We start from the raw sequence: 17092 nt of genomic DNA, 5'->3' as shown, positions 1-17092 counted from the left end.
GGTTGAAATTTTGGCACTTATCGTTATTTGTATGAAAATATTTATTTCAAAACTGATAAAAGCTACAACCATGGGTTGTTTTTAGATGTATTGTGCATGAAATTGCGCACATTTCCATATATAAAACTTTATGTAACGGCAAATTTAAAATGGTACAAACATTATGACAATTGCACAAAAAAATTTATCGGAAGAGTTACCGCGCGGACGTAAGGAAAAAGTTTTTTTTCATAAATTCACCATAAATCGAAATATTGTGCTAGACGTGTCCAATTTGTTGCAAAAGGAAGGTAAATGATTGAATATTACTAGAATGTAAGAGATTTAGCTTACAATTGCGTTTTTTGACCCATTTCGGTAGAGTCAAAGTTGACCGAAGGTTGAAATTTTGGCACTTATCGCTATTTATATGAAAATATTTCAAAAACTGATAAAAACTACAATCATGAGTATTTTTTGTTGTATTCCACATGAAAATTGCACACATTTTCAGTATAATACTCCATGTAATGGCTAATTTAAAATGGTGCAAAAATTATGTCAAATTCGCGCTTTGTGCGCCTGCGTAATGATTGTAAACAAAACAAAACGCCTTGATCCGTGAGCTCCCAGCATCCCCCACCAAGGCGCGTGATTCAAAAGTTTTCGGCTGGTAGGCCTATAAGTATTTTTCCGCGAATTTTTAAAAAACCTTTTTTTATGCCGACGTTTACTACGTCCAATCGCCACCCGGGAGACAATTGATGTCGACGTTTAATACGTCCAATTGGCGTAAGAGGGTTAATTATTAAAGTCAATTAATTATAAATATCATACACAGTATGTACATATCTACGTATTCAAAATAAAAAATTAGATCCTGCCAGGAAAATTGCAATTAATGGCTAGTCAGCAAGAGCTCACAAACATACGTCTTCATCGGAAGACAGCCGAAAGCAAAGTGGAGTGTTTACATCCGGACAGGCGGGCCTACCCGCCTACAAGACAGTAGTTACTCCCTAACCACCTTGTTAAGAATTCAACGGCTGTAATTCCAGCCTATGCTGAAAATAATTCGTTATGTAAAGGACCGAGGGTTTGTATATCGTGTGGGAACAAATTCTTTTTATAGAGAGGACCTAGTAAGTATCATGAGTGCCTGTTCCTTCATTCTTGAAATATTCTTTTAAACAGTGCAATCAACATACCATATCCTCTGGTGAAGACAACGTGTCGTGCAAAGCAGATTCAAGTCCCTGGAACTGAGACCTTCTCAATATTTCCTCCAGTATTTCAAATTTTTTTAATCTCATCTTTGTCCAGATTCTTCCTGTCGACTTTGACATCTGTAATGGGTGAGAAGAATCACACAAGATTAAAAATCACGTGTCCCAAAACAAAGATATCTTTCATAACAGGGACTTAATCAGCCACGGTGAAACTAATGATTCACAGTACTAAATACTTGATGGGTAAAGGAGACAAAGTTTTTCATAAATAAGTCAAATGGCTAAGAATAAATATATAGTACCATATTCTAAAATGCAATGTAGAAGTTAACACAACATAGGAAAGGACTGTGACACATAGTACATGCAACTGCTAACTCTGTTTCCCTGAATAAATATTCAACTTTAAGAATAAAACCGGACACAGCATTTTCATTGAACCAAAATTATACAACAAATGTTTTATTTAGGCAAACTAATGCCTTACTGAAGCAATTACTTTGAAAATCAAAGTGTAGACCAATTATACAGTAACTCTTTGTACTTCCCCTTCTATTTCATTTTTATAGTAATTTGTATTTTTATAGGTATGCAAACCAGAGAGAGAATTCTCAGTAGAGACGAAACTGGGTCCTTTAGACTTAGTAAGGAGTTAGTTAAGTGGAGGTCAAGGGAGAAGAGTACTACCCATCACTCACCTGGTACTTCTCCTTCAGTATCACAGACAAATTGGGGCAGTCAAGGGGGGGAAATAAAACGAGTGCATTCGTCACCTACTGCCACTGGAAGCTCAACAGCGGTGAACTATAAGTAGCTGCAGCCACAGCTGGTGCTGCTGGCAGTCAATGTAGCAAGAGTAGCCTACTAAGGTGGTCTGATTCTCACCTCCTGCATGAAACTCCCTCTCAGCTGGAAGTGTGGGCAAGGGGTGCAGGGGGTGGGGGTGGGGGGGGGGGGGGCAGGAGGAGGGACAGGAAGTATTGGCACAATATAGAAAGTGGCAGCCTACTTCCTCTCCCTGCGAGAGAGTATTAACCTGAACAGTAGGGATCCACTTAAAAGGAAAGCACAAAGATTTGTTACCGCTGATTTCGTCCTTGAGCTAGGCTAAAGGACTGCAGTGGGGACAGCAGACACATGTATATTCCCAAAAAATAACTTTAGCACTTCCAGTATCCTAAATTAGACCTCAGTCATAAGCCAACCTCCGTGGAAGTGGAAGCAACACCTCGAGACCTCTACTTTCCTCTTGAAGTGTTTTCTCCCAAGTTAGAAATTAAGGCCATAATTTCCGATTAAACAGAAGTTAATGAAAGTCTAGCCATGCGCAGTGCAAACTACCTCCATGACACTAGAAATTTTTACTTTGAAAAGAAGTCTTTCTATATCTTGCGCACAGCTGGCGCTTGCAGCAGCGTGCAGTCAGGCAGCAAGATAGTTGGGTTTAATATAGACTTTAGGCCAAGGGCTAAAAAGGCTAAAGTATCCTGGACCTATGAGGTCATTCAGCGCTGAAAAGGAAATTGACAGTAAAAAGGTTTGAAAGGTGTAAACAGGAGGAAAAACCTCTCAGTTGCAACATTAATCAAGTGTTAGAGGAGGGTGGAAAGTAAGATGAAGAAAGAGTATGATATGAAAGAAAGAAAGTAAGAGGAAGACTGAGAGAGAGAGAGAGAGAGAGAGAGAGAGAGAGAGAGAGAGAGAGAGAGAGAGAGAGAGAGAGAGGCCAAATTACAATCGTCTAACTTCTCTACCTCCATAACTTTACACCATTTTCTAAGTTAATAAGTATTATCTTAACAATATATAGTATACTCAAATAACTGTGTACGGCCATTGTGGCGGAATCACAAGCTGCAGAATCCCCCCCACATATATCTAATCAGTCCAGCTGCCAAAATCCCCCCTCAATCACACTTTCTCATGACACAACAAATACAGCAGGACAACGACCCTCCACCTATACAAAAACAAAACAAAAAACAAAACACAAGTACCTACCAATCAATCCAGTTACTCAGGGCTATCGATCCTGTGCTGTCCGCTGTCGAGGTCACAGAGATATAAACAACAACAACCACCAAGAACCACAACACCACTACCCAACACAACAACACCCAAGGACTACAACACAACAACCACCAAAGAACAACCACAACTCAACAACAACACAACAATAACCAAGGAACACAACCACAAAACAACACAGCAAACAACCAAGAAACACAACCACAACCTAACAACACAGCAAACAACCAAAAACTCAACAACACAACAACAAAAAAGGAACAATCACAACCCAAGACCACTGCACAAACAACACAAAAAAAAACCGCACAAAAGGCAACATACACACCCACTAACAACACCAAAGAATAACAACAAAGACAACAGCACAGACACAACAACTCTAAAGCAAAAATACATTAACTCAACAACAAGCAAACAACAAATCAAATACACACAAAAACTTAACCAACTTTCAATGCCTTCAAAGAACTCTACCAACTCTACTTAACATCACCAGTTCTGACTAAAGACTGACTCAAAAACACTCAAAACACAGAACTCTAACAACAAACAGCCCAGAACCTATCCAAGCTTTTATATGAATACAAACACAGCCATGGTTAAAAGAGAACTACTAGCATGAAAGAGCTCATTTACTGTTGTTTTCACACCGACATGAAATAAATAACGTAAAGCTCGCAATAGATGAAAACAAGTGAAAACAAACAGAATCGCTGAAACTAACCAATTTATTAGCGGAGGGGAAAAACTAGTTCCTAATGAGACGCTTTAGTCAAATTTGTACTTAAAATTACGTCGTGATACAAACAATATGAGTTCGTTCTATATAAGTAAAGTATCCAGCTATTCATTTAAGCTAACTAGGAACAAGAACATATGCTGAGACCCAGTGAGATGGTTGCATCTCGAGTGAAGGAATTGACTAGTTGGCTTCTCTGCCTGTCTAGGCCATGCCCCCCCCCTCCCAAAAAAAAGGGCTGTGCTAATGGCATGCTTGTAATTGTAATTCAATTTAAATGTAATCAATTACATATTTTCAAAGTAATTTTAAGTGCAAATCTAAACTATCTAAAATTTCAGTTAGACGGGCAGTCCCCAAGTTACGACGGGGGTTCCGTTCTTGAGACGCATCGTAAGCCAAAAATCATTGTAAGCCGGAACCTCGTCAAAAATCCTAAGAAAACCTTAGTTTTAATGCTTTGGGTGCATTCAAAACTGCATTCTTATTGCATTTTCATAAAAAAAAACTTCAAATATTGATTATTTTGCATTTTTGGTGTCATATTTCTTCTGCCAGATCAGTGTTGTAGGCGTCGTGACCCTGGAAATAATTTCTGATGAATATAATTGAAAAGCACCTTAACCTCGGAATGTCATAAGCTAAACCCATCGTAACCCGGAGACGGCCTGAAATTTGATAATGCGACTGGTAATTATATTTGCAACTGTAATTGACACGAAGCATCATGTAATTACTGACAGAAATTCGTCTGTTAAACTGATGAAGACATCCATATTACCGAATCCCGTCCCTGGAGGATTATTCTCGGAAAGCAATGAAAAGTAAAATTCCTTATGATTTCTGATTTATATGATACAAGATACCAATATTATCTGTTAAAAATGTTAACATAGTTAAAAGACGGTCTTCCAGCTTGACTACTGCAAGACAAAAGCAAGGTGTAAGAGGGGAGGAGCATAGTTACACCAGTCCGAGGTAGCCAATCAGGACCAAGAAGTGCTATGGGAATAACGATACTTCCATCAACAATACTACAATAATATGAGGATACATACAATATTGGATTAGTTGGCAAGCCTACACAGTCCAACTCTGCTGAAGTCGGACCGAATCTGATTCTCGTTATTGTTCAAATACATTATTGTACTGAATATCATACGATTCCATTCTCGTTTCACGTTCAATTATTCCGGTACTGAATCATCATAAGTCAGAATGCACAAATCTCCAGGATTGGCCAATACTTGTAATTACTATACAGATATGTAGTAAAGAGGCTACTCTAGGCTGGACTACTGTGTTAATTTTATGCAGTTTCTCTTGTACTGAATTATCGTAAGTCAATATGTATTACCTAGAAATTTAACTGACTGTTTGCAAAGAACTCAAAGCAGGAAATAAAAAAAAAAAACCCAGGATGGGCTCTAAAGACGAACCTTCACACTAGACACTACAGGGAGTCCGAACCCGAGGAACTTAACCTGCGCTTCTCTTCCTAAACACTATTTAACCTTATCGCTACTTGTCTGTCCCTGGCCTAACATTACATTAATCCAAGAACTTTCACCTTGAGGGGGAATCTGCTGCTAAAAAGCTCCAACCCTTTCGGTTTTTGGATCTCCATGACCCCCAGTGCCCGTCAGGGCTGGTTCTGGAACAGGCAGGGGAGCTGGAAGAGAACGATTAGTATCACCTACGCTACAACTGCTATCTTTATTTCAATTAGCTTTGTCATGAAATAGCAAACAAGTTAGGTATTTTCTATCTTCCTGCTGTAGCTCTTTTTGCTTAACTATTGCGATTTTGCCGCTGTCTTCTATATGTTCTGGGTAGTCCTAAGTGATCTAATGAACCAATCCTTACATTCTATACACCTCTCTATGACATACATTGCACTTCTCTACAGCTAAAACAAAAGGAATGTCTGTCATTTGAGGGTACTCATCCTTCGTTGCACTAGCACAGGAACGAAGTATGCAGACATCTCAACCAGCAGCTGTTGGAGGCGAGGCTGATGAAGCAGAGCTTAAGGTAAGGATTTTAGAGATGAGGCTCGACCATCTCCCCCGACGATAAACAGAGGAAGTTCCAAAAACAATCGAAATACGATCCAAATCGGGGAAAAATTGGAAGAGACGTTTTAAACGCAAGGCAAGGATATCAAAACCCTATCAAGGCCTCGGTAAACACTGAGGGTCGGGCTACATGATCAAAAGTTCGCTGGGAGCAAGACCACGTCCGGCTCACCACGCGAACGAATAACAATTAAGGTGACAAGCCCTCTGGTGGCCGGTATTTGCAGTAGCGTTTTACCTGCAGCGTTGGTAATGCTGACAGTTAAAATTACTCACTTAGTGGTTAAATATGTGGGGATATAGTTCAGGCTGGTCAGTGACTAGGGCTAATTCAGGTGTTCTGGGAGAGTACTATTGCAATATCTCAGAATCAGACAAATAGACAAAATAACCACAAATGCAGAAATATCCACAATTATACAAGAAAAAAGGCAATATGCAAAAACAACAAGTCTCACAACAGAGGTGGACAGAGAGGTTAAACGACAGTCGTCCCTGCACCCGACAGCGGTCGAAAGCAAGTGGAATGTTTTACATCCAGTCGGGCGGGACTCCCGACCATCGGACAAACAGTTACTGCCTAACTACTTTGTTATAGAATCTTACGACCAAGTTCCAGCTGGCGCTGAAAGTAATTACTTATGTAAAGGACTGATGGTATGTATAATGTGTAGGAACAAATACATCGTAGCTAATGTTCACAGTAAAACCGTTGATACGTATTTGAGTCAGGAGTCTACTTACTTTTTCAACAATGAATATTTTCAAATTGATTAACATGAATATGTAAAAAATTTATACAATTCATGACCTTATACCGATGTTTAACTATTCATTTAAATAATTATCTAGCCCACTCTTCTTCTTTCTACTGAAAAATCGCGAGTTTCCTTGAACCCGAGGGCGGATGGCGTCATTGTTTACAATTGTTGTGAAGAAAGTGTCTCAGCGTCTCTGGGTACAAGTGGTGTGCCGATTTAGCACAGGAAATGGGAAGTTTGCTGACACAAGTGACTCTGGAAACTTTGAGATGACATCAATCCTCTACAAAGGGGAAACAACAGAGTGGACTAGCTGAACCAGTTTTGGCTGTGATTACAAGGTAAAAATGAATTTCAGTTCAAACCATGACTCCGGGAATAAGAAGTTTCATACTTTTACTAATAGGGTAAACAACCGCGTGGACTGGCCAACTCACCGACTACCACAGCTAGGCCACCCTGCGAAAAAGTACTTTTAACACGTCCTGACACCGGAGATGGTCATCAGTCATGAGTTGTTGGTGGTGATAATAGGAGCTAAAGACCTCTACTCTCCTTTCAAAGTAAGTATTTTGGGCTCAGCTCGTGTCGCTGCGCGAAATATCCTTTAATCTATTATTTCTAGGGTAAATGTACTAACACATACCAGAGAATAAATAAATAAAGAAAAAGGTCAGTACAACTGACTCGCTCACCCTCCAAGAGGGTGTCGGTCATGAACACTATGGCGAGTGAGACCACTACCCACGAGCCGCTTGCCAATAGAAATCTCCCACTACAAAATCCCCACAAGAGGGGAGCCGACCCACAGAGTGGGCAGCAACTACTACTACTCCATCCCATGCTGCCGACTGCTGCGCCTCTGGTGGCCATCCTTTTCAGTTAGCGCACACTGTATACACGTGCCCTTTTTGCTCTGTGTTTTTGTGCCCTTATTTTTGGATTTACTCATCATGGAGCGTGTCAGCCATCGCAGCAGCTAAGTTAAGTACTCAATGTTTATTGCTATTTGGTTTTTTCCGTCCTTGAGTCAGTATTTGCCGTTTTTTTAGGTATAAATACGAACTCTAGGTCGGAAGCATGGCAGCATGGTTCTGCCTCGTGGCGGGTTCGTTCTTGGTCTTCCATACCCAGAACCTTCCCTTACTTTAGTACGCTCTATTTTTAGTCATCCTATTTGTTTTAGGGTACAGTCTACGCGGTTTTATGTCATGCATGCATGTCTTTTTTACCTTACGTAGGCTTCTTCTATCCAGACCCTAGCCACGGCTCTTAGTATCGGCCCCGGCTAGCTTTTGAGTGGTAGACTTTCTTTCGGGTTAGTCGTACACTCCTGATTTTTTCCTCCTATACTATTTTGTTTTCTTTCTTTCAATGTTTTATTTAAATTTATTTAATTAAGTTTTTTGTTAGTGTAGGCGTCTGGCTTCATTCTAGCTAGGGTTATGGCCCATAGGGCCCATGCGCTACCGCTCTCAGTTCGGTTGCTTCCTTATAGCTTCCTCTCTGATCAGCCGGTTGTGTATTCTATGGCCTTATCGTTTCATTGTTTTGTTGTTACCGCCCCGTGGTCACTACGTGATCACGGAGCAGCCAGACGCCTGTCCAGTCATCTTCCCTCCTCCCGCTCTTCCATAGGGCCGGGGGAGGGTTGGTCTGCCCACGCTCGCTCCGCATACCTGAGCCTGCCTCCCTCTCCCCCCAGGCGGAGGGAGTAGAGGGACGGGACAGACCCAGACTGGACTCGACCTCTCCAGCTTCTCGGTCCGGCCGGATGGCGGGGGGGGGGGGGGGGGGGGGCGGGGGGGGGGGGGGGGGGGGGGGGGGGGGGGGGGGGGGGGGGGGGGGGGGGGGGGGGGGACTGGCCGGGGAAATTTCCCCCCTCCGTCGCTCCGTTGCTAGTGCGAGTCTGTGTGCCCTCTCGCCCTTTCCCCACCTTACTGGGGCTCCTTTTCTACCGGAGCTCCGGCATCCAAGTGGAAAGAAAGGTGCTAGTTCACCCCGCAGGGTGGATGGACTGAGGCATACAGTTTTTTATAGGTTTAAGAATTAGTTATGTTAAACTAAGTAAGTTTATCTTAAGTTACCTTAAACCATCCCCCCTCCCTTGTCTGCCTCACGGATCTCTCCGGGGTTATAGCCTATTCAGGCGGTAAGGGAGGGGTTATGCCCAAATTTTTTCCGAGCTCCGGCATGCAGCGGAGTTCTGCTGTCCTTTAGCCTGTAAGTGATAGCCTTTAAGATGCTCATGTGCTTTTCAACTTACAGACCACCAACTGTGAAGCATCCGGGATGCACCGCCACGCTTCAAGACCCCTGTGGACATGAAGTTTGCCGGTCCCATGCTCCATGCGCGGACTCCGCACCGGGGACCTCCAAGTCTGGTATCACGAGACATGCACCATCTGTTATGATCTGGTGAGCCAGCTCTTAGACGGGGTAAGTATTTCCAACTCCGTTAGCCAGTCCCTACTTCGTTATAGTTCTTAAGTTTTAAAAAATTCTAATCTTCTTTAAACTTAAGATAAAAAATACAGGGGATTTCGCATCCCCTATATTTTAAGTTTAAGCTTTTAATTTAGTTTTAGTTTTAAGTTTAATCTTAAAAACTAATAAATACCCTCTCTTCCAGGCTCCGGCTGTGAAGGACACCGCACTGGCAACCCTGCGGGCCTGGGTCGGCGGTTTTGGGAAGAAGCGCCGCCAAGGGTATGCCCTACATTCTCGAGAAGAGGTTGGCGGCCCTCCTGATCTTCCCCGGAGGCAAGGCAACGGGCTACGTCGACCCAGCAGAGGCGGCCCCGACTATTGCGTTCATCCAACAACAGCTCGCTGCCTCGTTGACGGATCCAGGCCAGGACATCTCCTCGGAAGTCGCGACGTTAGATCTAAACATTGAACCCATGGTAGGTGTAGACGACCTGTTGGTCGAGGTGAGTACGTTGGACGCCCAAGGGATGCCCTTGGTGCCACTGGATCTTCTACCCCTGCAAACTCTCCATCCTTCCAAGGCTTTACAGGTACAGAACTTTATACTCTCCTGATGCTTCCGTTAGACCTAAGGTCAAAGGACAAGCAGTAAAAACCTTGACTAAGACGTCGTCGTCGTCTAAAAAGACGGCGTCGGCGTCATCATCATCTCGTAAGTCTCCGGCTAAAAACCCCGGAGCAGAGAGGTCTAAAGCTTCCGGGTCCGGCTCCCAAATCCTCTAGGAGTAGATCCTCCAGGGAGAGATCACACATCCAGCAGAGTCAACCGTTCCACTACCTTTGGTTCCGGTTCAGAGCCACCCGTCCACTCCGCAGCAGCTCCGGCTTTGGATCCCAACGCTGGCCTGTTGCAACAAGTGGGCGATCTGGTGGGGTCTCTAAAAACCAGTATGGAACAGATGTTCTCCCGGTTGTCTGATAGGATCAACTCCCAGGACAACATTATCGCCGGACTGAGCCAAGCTCCGCTAGCTTCTCCCCCACCCTTCGCACAGGGGGAGCGCAATTGCCTCCGTATGACTCTCTACCTCCGTTCAGTATGAACAAATCCTTGGAGAGTAGCGTCATACGCCCCCTTCCAGGACGGGCTTATTTCTATCCGGAATGTGGAACTCGGAGGATTGAAGACTTCGAGTTCTACCCGGAAGACCTCAGCCTCCGTCATCGGCTACGCCAGGCTCACCGCCCTCTGCCATGACTCGAGACGATAAGGTACCTAAAGAAACACCTCTATTCACGAGACCAGGCTCAAAGAGAATGGCTCAGGTGTTTAGAGGACATGACTGTTCGAACACGAAAATACAGCCGTTTAAGAGTCCTTTCACAATCTTTACAATGGAAGAGAGTACCCCGCTCCCTTTCTTGACAAAGATTGCTACGGTTACCATTCCAGCAGCCCAGAAGGGGGATTCGTTGCCTCAGCTGAAAGAAGCGGACCCTACGTCTCCTTTACTTCCCTCAGCCGGTGAGTTGTGGGAAGATCTGCCCAACACTTTTTTCTGCGGGCAAACTCAAACCAGACTGTGCTATGGAGCAAGTTTAGTGAGAAGCTGCCTAGACTCCAGATAGCCTCATTCAGGCAGAATTGATGCCAAGTCTAGGTTGGCCAGGTCTATCAATACCATGGCCATGACCGAGGTGGCTACCATTTCCTATGGTTCTGAGCCACTTTTTAAGCTGATCACCAAGTCACTGACTCAAACGGTGCAGTCTGATATGTTCGAGTTCGCCACGGCTAGAACAAACTGTAGGAAACATGTCCTCCAAGAAGCAACGATTCGGCATGAACCGAATAAGTTGCTTGCATCGAACATCTGGGGAGCAGACCTCTTCCCAGATGCGATGGTGAAGGAGGTCCAGGCAGAGGCTACAAGGCTTAACCAAAGCCTTAAAGATCGTTGGGGTCTTACGGCCAAGAGACGCCAAGATCAAGTTGTCAGAGGTAAGGCTCAGAAGAAACCCAGACGTTTCCAGCCTTACCAAAAGAAACAGCCACACTTTACCCAGCCTGTTCCAGCTGTCCCGTTGGTGCAAGCAGCCCAACCTTCTACCTCCAAGGCTCAATCGCAGCCTATCTATGTCATTTCCCCCAGCCTCAACCCTCCACCTCTTACGCTCTCTCTCCCCAGCCTTCAATCAAGTCTTCGAGGGCCAGGCTTCCCAGAAGTATGACCGCTCGGGTAAGGGAGGCAGAGGTAAGCGATCCTTTCGTCAGAGAGGATCGGGAGGGTCCTTTAATAGAGGAAAGCATTTCAGGGGAGGCCGCGGAGGCTACCAACACCAATGAGGACTTTCAGGTAGGAGGGAGGCTGTTTCACTTCCGCCACCGGTGATTTCAGCAAGTGGGCGCAAAAGCATTGTGTCAAAAGGCCTGGGTTGGGGTTGGGTAGCGAACCCGCCCCCATCCAGACCTTTCCGCCAACTTCCATCCAAAGAATTGACGGAGTATGCGGAGGACCTCCTTCAGAAAGGAGCTATAGCGAGAGTCAACAGATTAAAGTTTCAAGGGCGCTTGTTCAGCGTTCCAAAGAAAGGCTCACAAAAAAGAAGGGTAATCTTAGACTTGTCCCGCTTAAACTTAGCCATTCGCTGCGACAAGTTCAAGATGCTCACGATCTCGCAGGTACGGACCTTACTTCCCCGTGGGGCCGTCACCACCTCTATCGATCTTACAGACGCTTACTATCATATCCCTATTGCAAGGCACTTCCGTCGTATCTGGGCTTCAAGATAGGAGATCAGGCATTCTCCTTCAAGGTAGTTCCTTTCGGGCTCAACGTAGCACCCAGGGTGTTCACGAAGTTGGCGGAAGTGGTAGTTCAACAACTAAGATCGCAAGGGGTTATGGTAGTAGCGTATCTCGACGATTGGTTAATCTGGGCTCCAACAGTCGAGGAATGCCACAAAGCAACACTGAAAGTGATTCAGTTCCTGGAATATCTAGGCTTCAAGATAAACAGGACCAAGTCAAGACTCACTCCAGAGTCAAACTTTCAGTGGCTGGGCATTCAATGGAATCTATCCTCCCATACTCTGTCGATTCCATCAGCCAAGAGGAAAGAAATAGCGAAGTCAGTAAAGCAATTTCTGAGTCACAAACTTGCGTCAAGAAGAACCCAGGAAAGGATCCTGGGTTCACTCCAGTTTGCATCAGTGACAACATCTTGATGAAAGCCAAACTGAAAGACCTAACCAGAATATGGTGGCGCTCACGAGCAAATGTCAGGTCCAGGGACAAATTATCCTCAGTCCCTCAGATTCTACGGAATCGACTACGCCCGTGGGCAAAAGTCAAGAACTTATCGATATCAGTGCCCCTTCAGTTTCCTCCTCCGGGGATTACCATCCACACAGACGCTTCGTTAAGCGGTTGGGGAGGATATTCTCAGTTCAAGAAAGTTCAGGGAACTTGGTCACCTCAGTTCCGTCAGTTCCACATAAACGTACTGGAAGCAATGGCAGTGTTCTTGACTCTAAAAAGGTTACGTCCGCCGAAGTACTCCCACATAAAGCTAGTCTTAGACAGCGCAGTGGTAGTCCATTGTATAAACAGGGGAGGCTCCAAAGCACGTCATCTAAATCATGTCATGGTAGCCATCTTCTCCCTGGCGGACAAGTTCAGTTGGCACCTCTCCTCCACCCATAGCTGGAGTGAGAAACGTCATAGCAGATGCTCTATCCCGATCAGTACCATCTAGAGTCGGAATGGTCACTGGACAGCAGTTCGTTCCAATGGATTCTTCAGAGAGTTCCAGGCCTACAAGTGGATCTCTTCGCATCCCAAGCGAACCACTCTCCCATGTATGTGGCCCCCAAACCTGGACCCTCTGGCCTATGCCACGGACGCCATGGCCCTAGACTGGAACAACTGGGAGAAGATTTATGTCTTCCCTCCAGTGAATCTTCTCATGAAGGTACTGAACAAACTCAGGACATTCAAGGGTCAAGTGCTCTAGTAGCCCAGACTGGCCGAAGAGCAATTGGTCCTACCCTCTAATTCTGGAACTGGGTCTTCGCCCTCTTGCGAATTCCCAGTCCAGGCTCTCCCAGTCAGTGCAAACGAAGACTGTGTTCGCTTCCTCAGGAATTCTCAAAACCCTAACTTTATGGATTTCATGAAGTTTGCAGCGAAAGAGATGCGAATATTGACCCTCAAATATTCTCTTCTTGGAATCTGATAAAAGGGATTCAACTTTGAGACAGTATGATGCTGCTGTCAAAAAGTTAGCAACCTTCCTGAGAGAATCAGATATTAGAATCATGACAATCAATTCAGCTATATCCTTTTTCAGATCTTTATTTGAAAAAGGCTTAGCAGCTAGCACCATTACGACAAACAAGTCAGCCTTGAAAAAGATTTTTCAATTTGGTTTCAAACATAGACTTGACAGACTCCTACTTCTCGTCTATTCCCAAGGCTTGTGATAGACTTAGACCTTCTGTAAGGCCTACGTCAGTATCATGGTTCTTAAATGATGTTCTAAAGCTGGCTTCAGAAATCTGATAATGACACAGGTTCATTTATAATGCTCTTAAGAAAAACTATTTTTATTAAGCTTGGCCTCAGGAGCTAGAATTTCAGAACTGTCGGCATTATCCAGAGATCCGGATCATATTCAATTTCTTCCCAGGGGAAGTGCTACTTTCTCCGGAACGTAGTTTTTATAGCAAAGAATGAAGATCCTTTGATGAGGTAGGGAACCATGGAAGGTTGTACCCCTTCCACAAGATATATCTCTTTGCCCAGTATCGACCTTACGAGCCTTTCTGTCCAGGACCTCCTCATCCTCATCGGGTCCTCTCTTTAAGAAAGAAAAAGGTGGTACTTTATCTATTAAAGGCATCAGGCAGCAGATCCTGTACTTTATTAAGCAAGCCAATCCTGACTCTTTCCCAAAAGCACATGATGTCAGGGCAGTAGCCACCTCAATTAACTATTTCCAACATATGAATTTCGAGGAGTTGAAAAAATATACTGGATGGAAAATCGCCGACAGTATTTAAGCGTCATTACTTAAAGTCCTTGGAAGCTCTGAAATTTTCAGCAGTTGCGGCGGGTAACATAGTTTCCCCCGACTCTGCTAATCTTTAGTAGAAGATCCAGTCCTCCTTTCTACCTGTCTCACCCAACAGTTCGTCTATGCCTGTCATGTTCATCTACGTTTACCTTGGGTCTTAGCTGCTCTTATGGTGATATGGTGGGGGTCCCTTATGCTAGGGGCACTCACAATCGATTGTATGTATTGATCTCTTTGATGTGATCCCCTTATTTTTATGCTAGGGGATACATCTTATTTACAATGGTTACGGGTTTTGTATATTAAGTCATATACATTCCCTTCATATATTATTTATTGAAGTTTGTTCTGTTCAAGTTATTGTTATAATTGCTTTTGAGTTCTTTGTACATATCTATACACAGATACTGCTTTTAACATATATTCCATGTAAGCCCTGTATATATGTAAAAATTAAGTTAATTTTAAGAAATATTATTAGCATTAAGTTTAATTTAAGTAATATTTCTAATTTTGTATCATTGTGTATATGTATATTTTATTAGCAATTATATTCCTTCTTTTTATGTTATCTTTTATTTGAGACCCCTTTTTTGTTTAGTTGAATTTTCTTTACAATCTTGTGCTATTTCTCTGGTAACGATTTCGCGCAGCGACACGAGCTGAGCCCAGAAAAGGGATTTTGACGTAAGGAAAAATCTATTTCTGGGCGATTGGCTCGTGTCGCCAGCGAAATCCCGCCCTACCCATCCCATCGCTCAAGATTGTCTGCTAACTTCAGGATGGCCACAGAGGCGCAGCAGTCGGCAGCATGGGATGGAGTAGTAGTAGTTGCTGCCCACTCTGTGGGTCGGCTCCCCTCTTGTGGGGATTTGTAGTGGGAGAGTTTCTATTGGCAAGCGGCTCGTGGTAGTGGTCTCACTCGCCATAGTGTTCATACCGACACCCTCTTTTGGAGGGTGAGCGAGTCAGTTGTACTGACCTTTTTCTTTATTTATTTATTCTCTGGTATGTGTTAGTACATTTACCCTAGAAATAATAGATTAAAGGATATTTCGCTGGCGACACGAGCCAATCGCCCAGAAATAGATTTTTCCTTACGTCAAAATCCCTTTTCTCCAAAGTTAGAAATTAAGGCCATATTTTAAGATTTAAACAGAGGTTAATGAAAAGGGTGGCCAACGCAGTGCCCACAATCCCAAAACGCTTTCGAAATTTTAACTTACAATTAAAAAATTTTAGAAGATTGACACCATCTCAATGTTTGCGGAGTCGCTTGTGTCAACAAACTTCCCATTTCTTGTGCTAAATCCGCACACCACTTGTACCCATAGACGCTGGGGCACTTTCATCACAACAATCATATCCCCGAACTCTTACCAGCACTTAGTATTCATACTTATTCAAGGGGACTACGGCATTCTTTGCGGTGTTTTGCGCTCTTCAATTGTTTATCGCTGTTGTCAATTGGTATGTGTTTACCCTTCAAACTGGGTATAAGACTTACACAAAACTGGGGAAATAAGTGAAATTAGCATATCTATTTGTAGTATACTATATACATATTACAGCAATTTTATCATTACTACTGCATTACTATGACAACTAGAATTCATGGAAACAGTTTGCAAATGCATCGGCACTTTCATCACAACAATCGGAAAACAGTCCCTGGCCACAACGTTTTTAAGGAAAATGATATTGTTATGTTACAATAAAGTTTCATACATACTTACCTGGCAGATATATACATAGCTGGGACGACGGAGTCTTAGCTATGTATATATCTGACAGGTAAGTTGATTGTATGAAACTACTGTTTTGGTAGAAGACGACGACAAAGCGTGCACTAGATAATTATTTAAATAAATAGTAAAACATCAATATTTTACATATTTATGATGATTAATTTGAAAATATTCGTTATTGAAAAAGTAACCCGATTCCTGACTCAAATTTAAGTAATTATTTTTCGTGATTAGAACGTTCTTTTAAGTCCTGTATTAGGACGTCACGACATCTTGACTTTCGTACCTATTGTAAATGAATTGCTATACTCAACTTTCTTGCAGAACAGTTTACCAGTTATTCATGCAGATTGTTATCAACTATTCATGTAATTGTTATAATCGTAATGCGCATAGTATATAGCTTTATTATTTACTTTTTGGATATATGAAGATGTTTTACTGCCGGATTACCACCGTAGTGTGACGCAAACACTTTCGGTCCCTGGGCCTCTGTCTGTTTTTGCACCATAAGAAATTAATGGGGCAGAATTTGCAATGACCAGAAAGTCGTTAAAAGAGGAAAGTTAGCATTGAGGAGCATATGTTTTGATTGAGAAAATACAAATTTATAACAATAGCTAGCTTGTAAAAGTACTTGATTATAAAAAACTTGATTGACAACTAAGCAGCATACCTACTATGGGTTTCAGAGACAGTGCAAGCACGTTTTTTGGCAATATTTCTGTCACGAATTCTCGTATCAGAACAAGATTTTGCTATAGTGTATTACACCCAGTGCCGTAATTTATAAGGGTATCGTGAATCACTAATAACGACACTTGTCCTTGTACCAAGAGACAAAAACTCCATTATCCAGAAATGGATACAAATACAGCAGTAAAAAGCTCCACCTACCCTCTTCCCCCCCCTCCACCGCCACCCCTGTCCTTCTTCCTTCCTTCACCTTCCCTTCTCTCTCTCTCTCTGTTGCCAATTGGTGTGTTTCACCCTCCAAACTGGGTATATATAAAGACTTA

At 43.2% G+C, this 17092-nt stretch overlaps 1 protein-coding gene across 1 annotated transcript in view; it reads right to left on the bottom strand.

Moving 5' to 3' along the window:
- LOC135223083 (uncharacterized) overlaps window positions 1-17092 on the bottom strand; it is an 89920-nt gene that overhangs the window by 62450 nt on the left and 10378 nt on the right. The window contains 1 exon segment of the mRNA XM_064261589.1: window positions 1188-1325. Within this exon segment, the coding sequence (XP_064117659.1) occupies window positions 1188-1325 (138 nt within the window).

This window comes from Macrobrachium nipponense, chromosome 8, assembly GCF_015104395.2.
Source record: "Macrobrachium nipponense isolate FS-2020 chromosome 8, ASM1510439v2, whole genome shotgun sequence".
Classification (NCBI taxonomy): domain Eukaryota; kingdom Metazoa; phylum Arthropoda; class Malacostraca; order Decapoda; family Palaemonidae; genus Macrobrachium; species Macrobrachium nipponense.
Note: the sequence above shows the minus strand (reverse complement) of the source record. Positions and strands in the feature narration are given on the sequence as shown.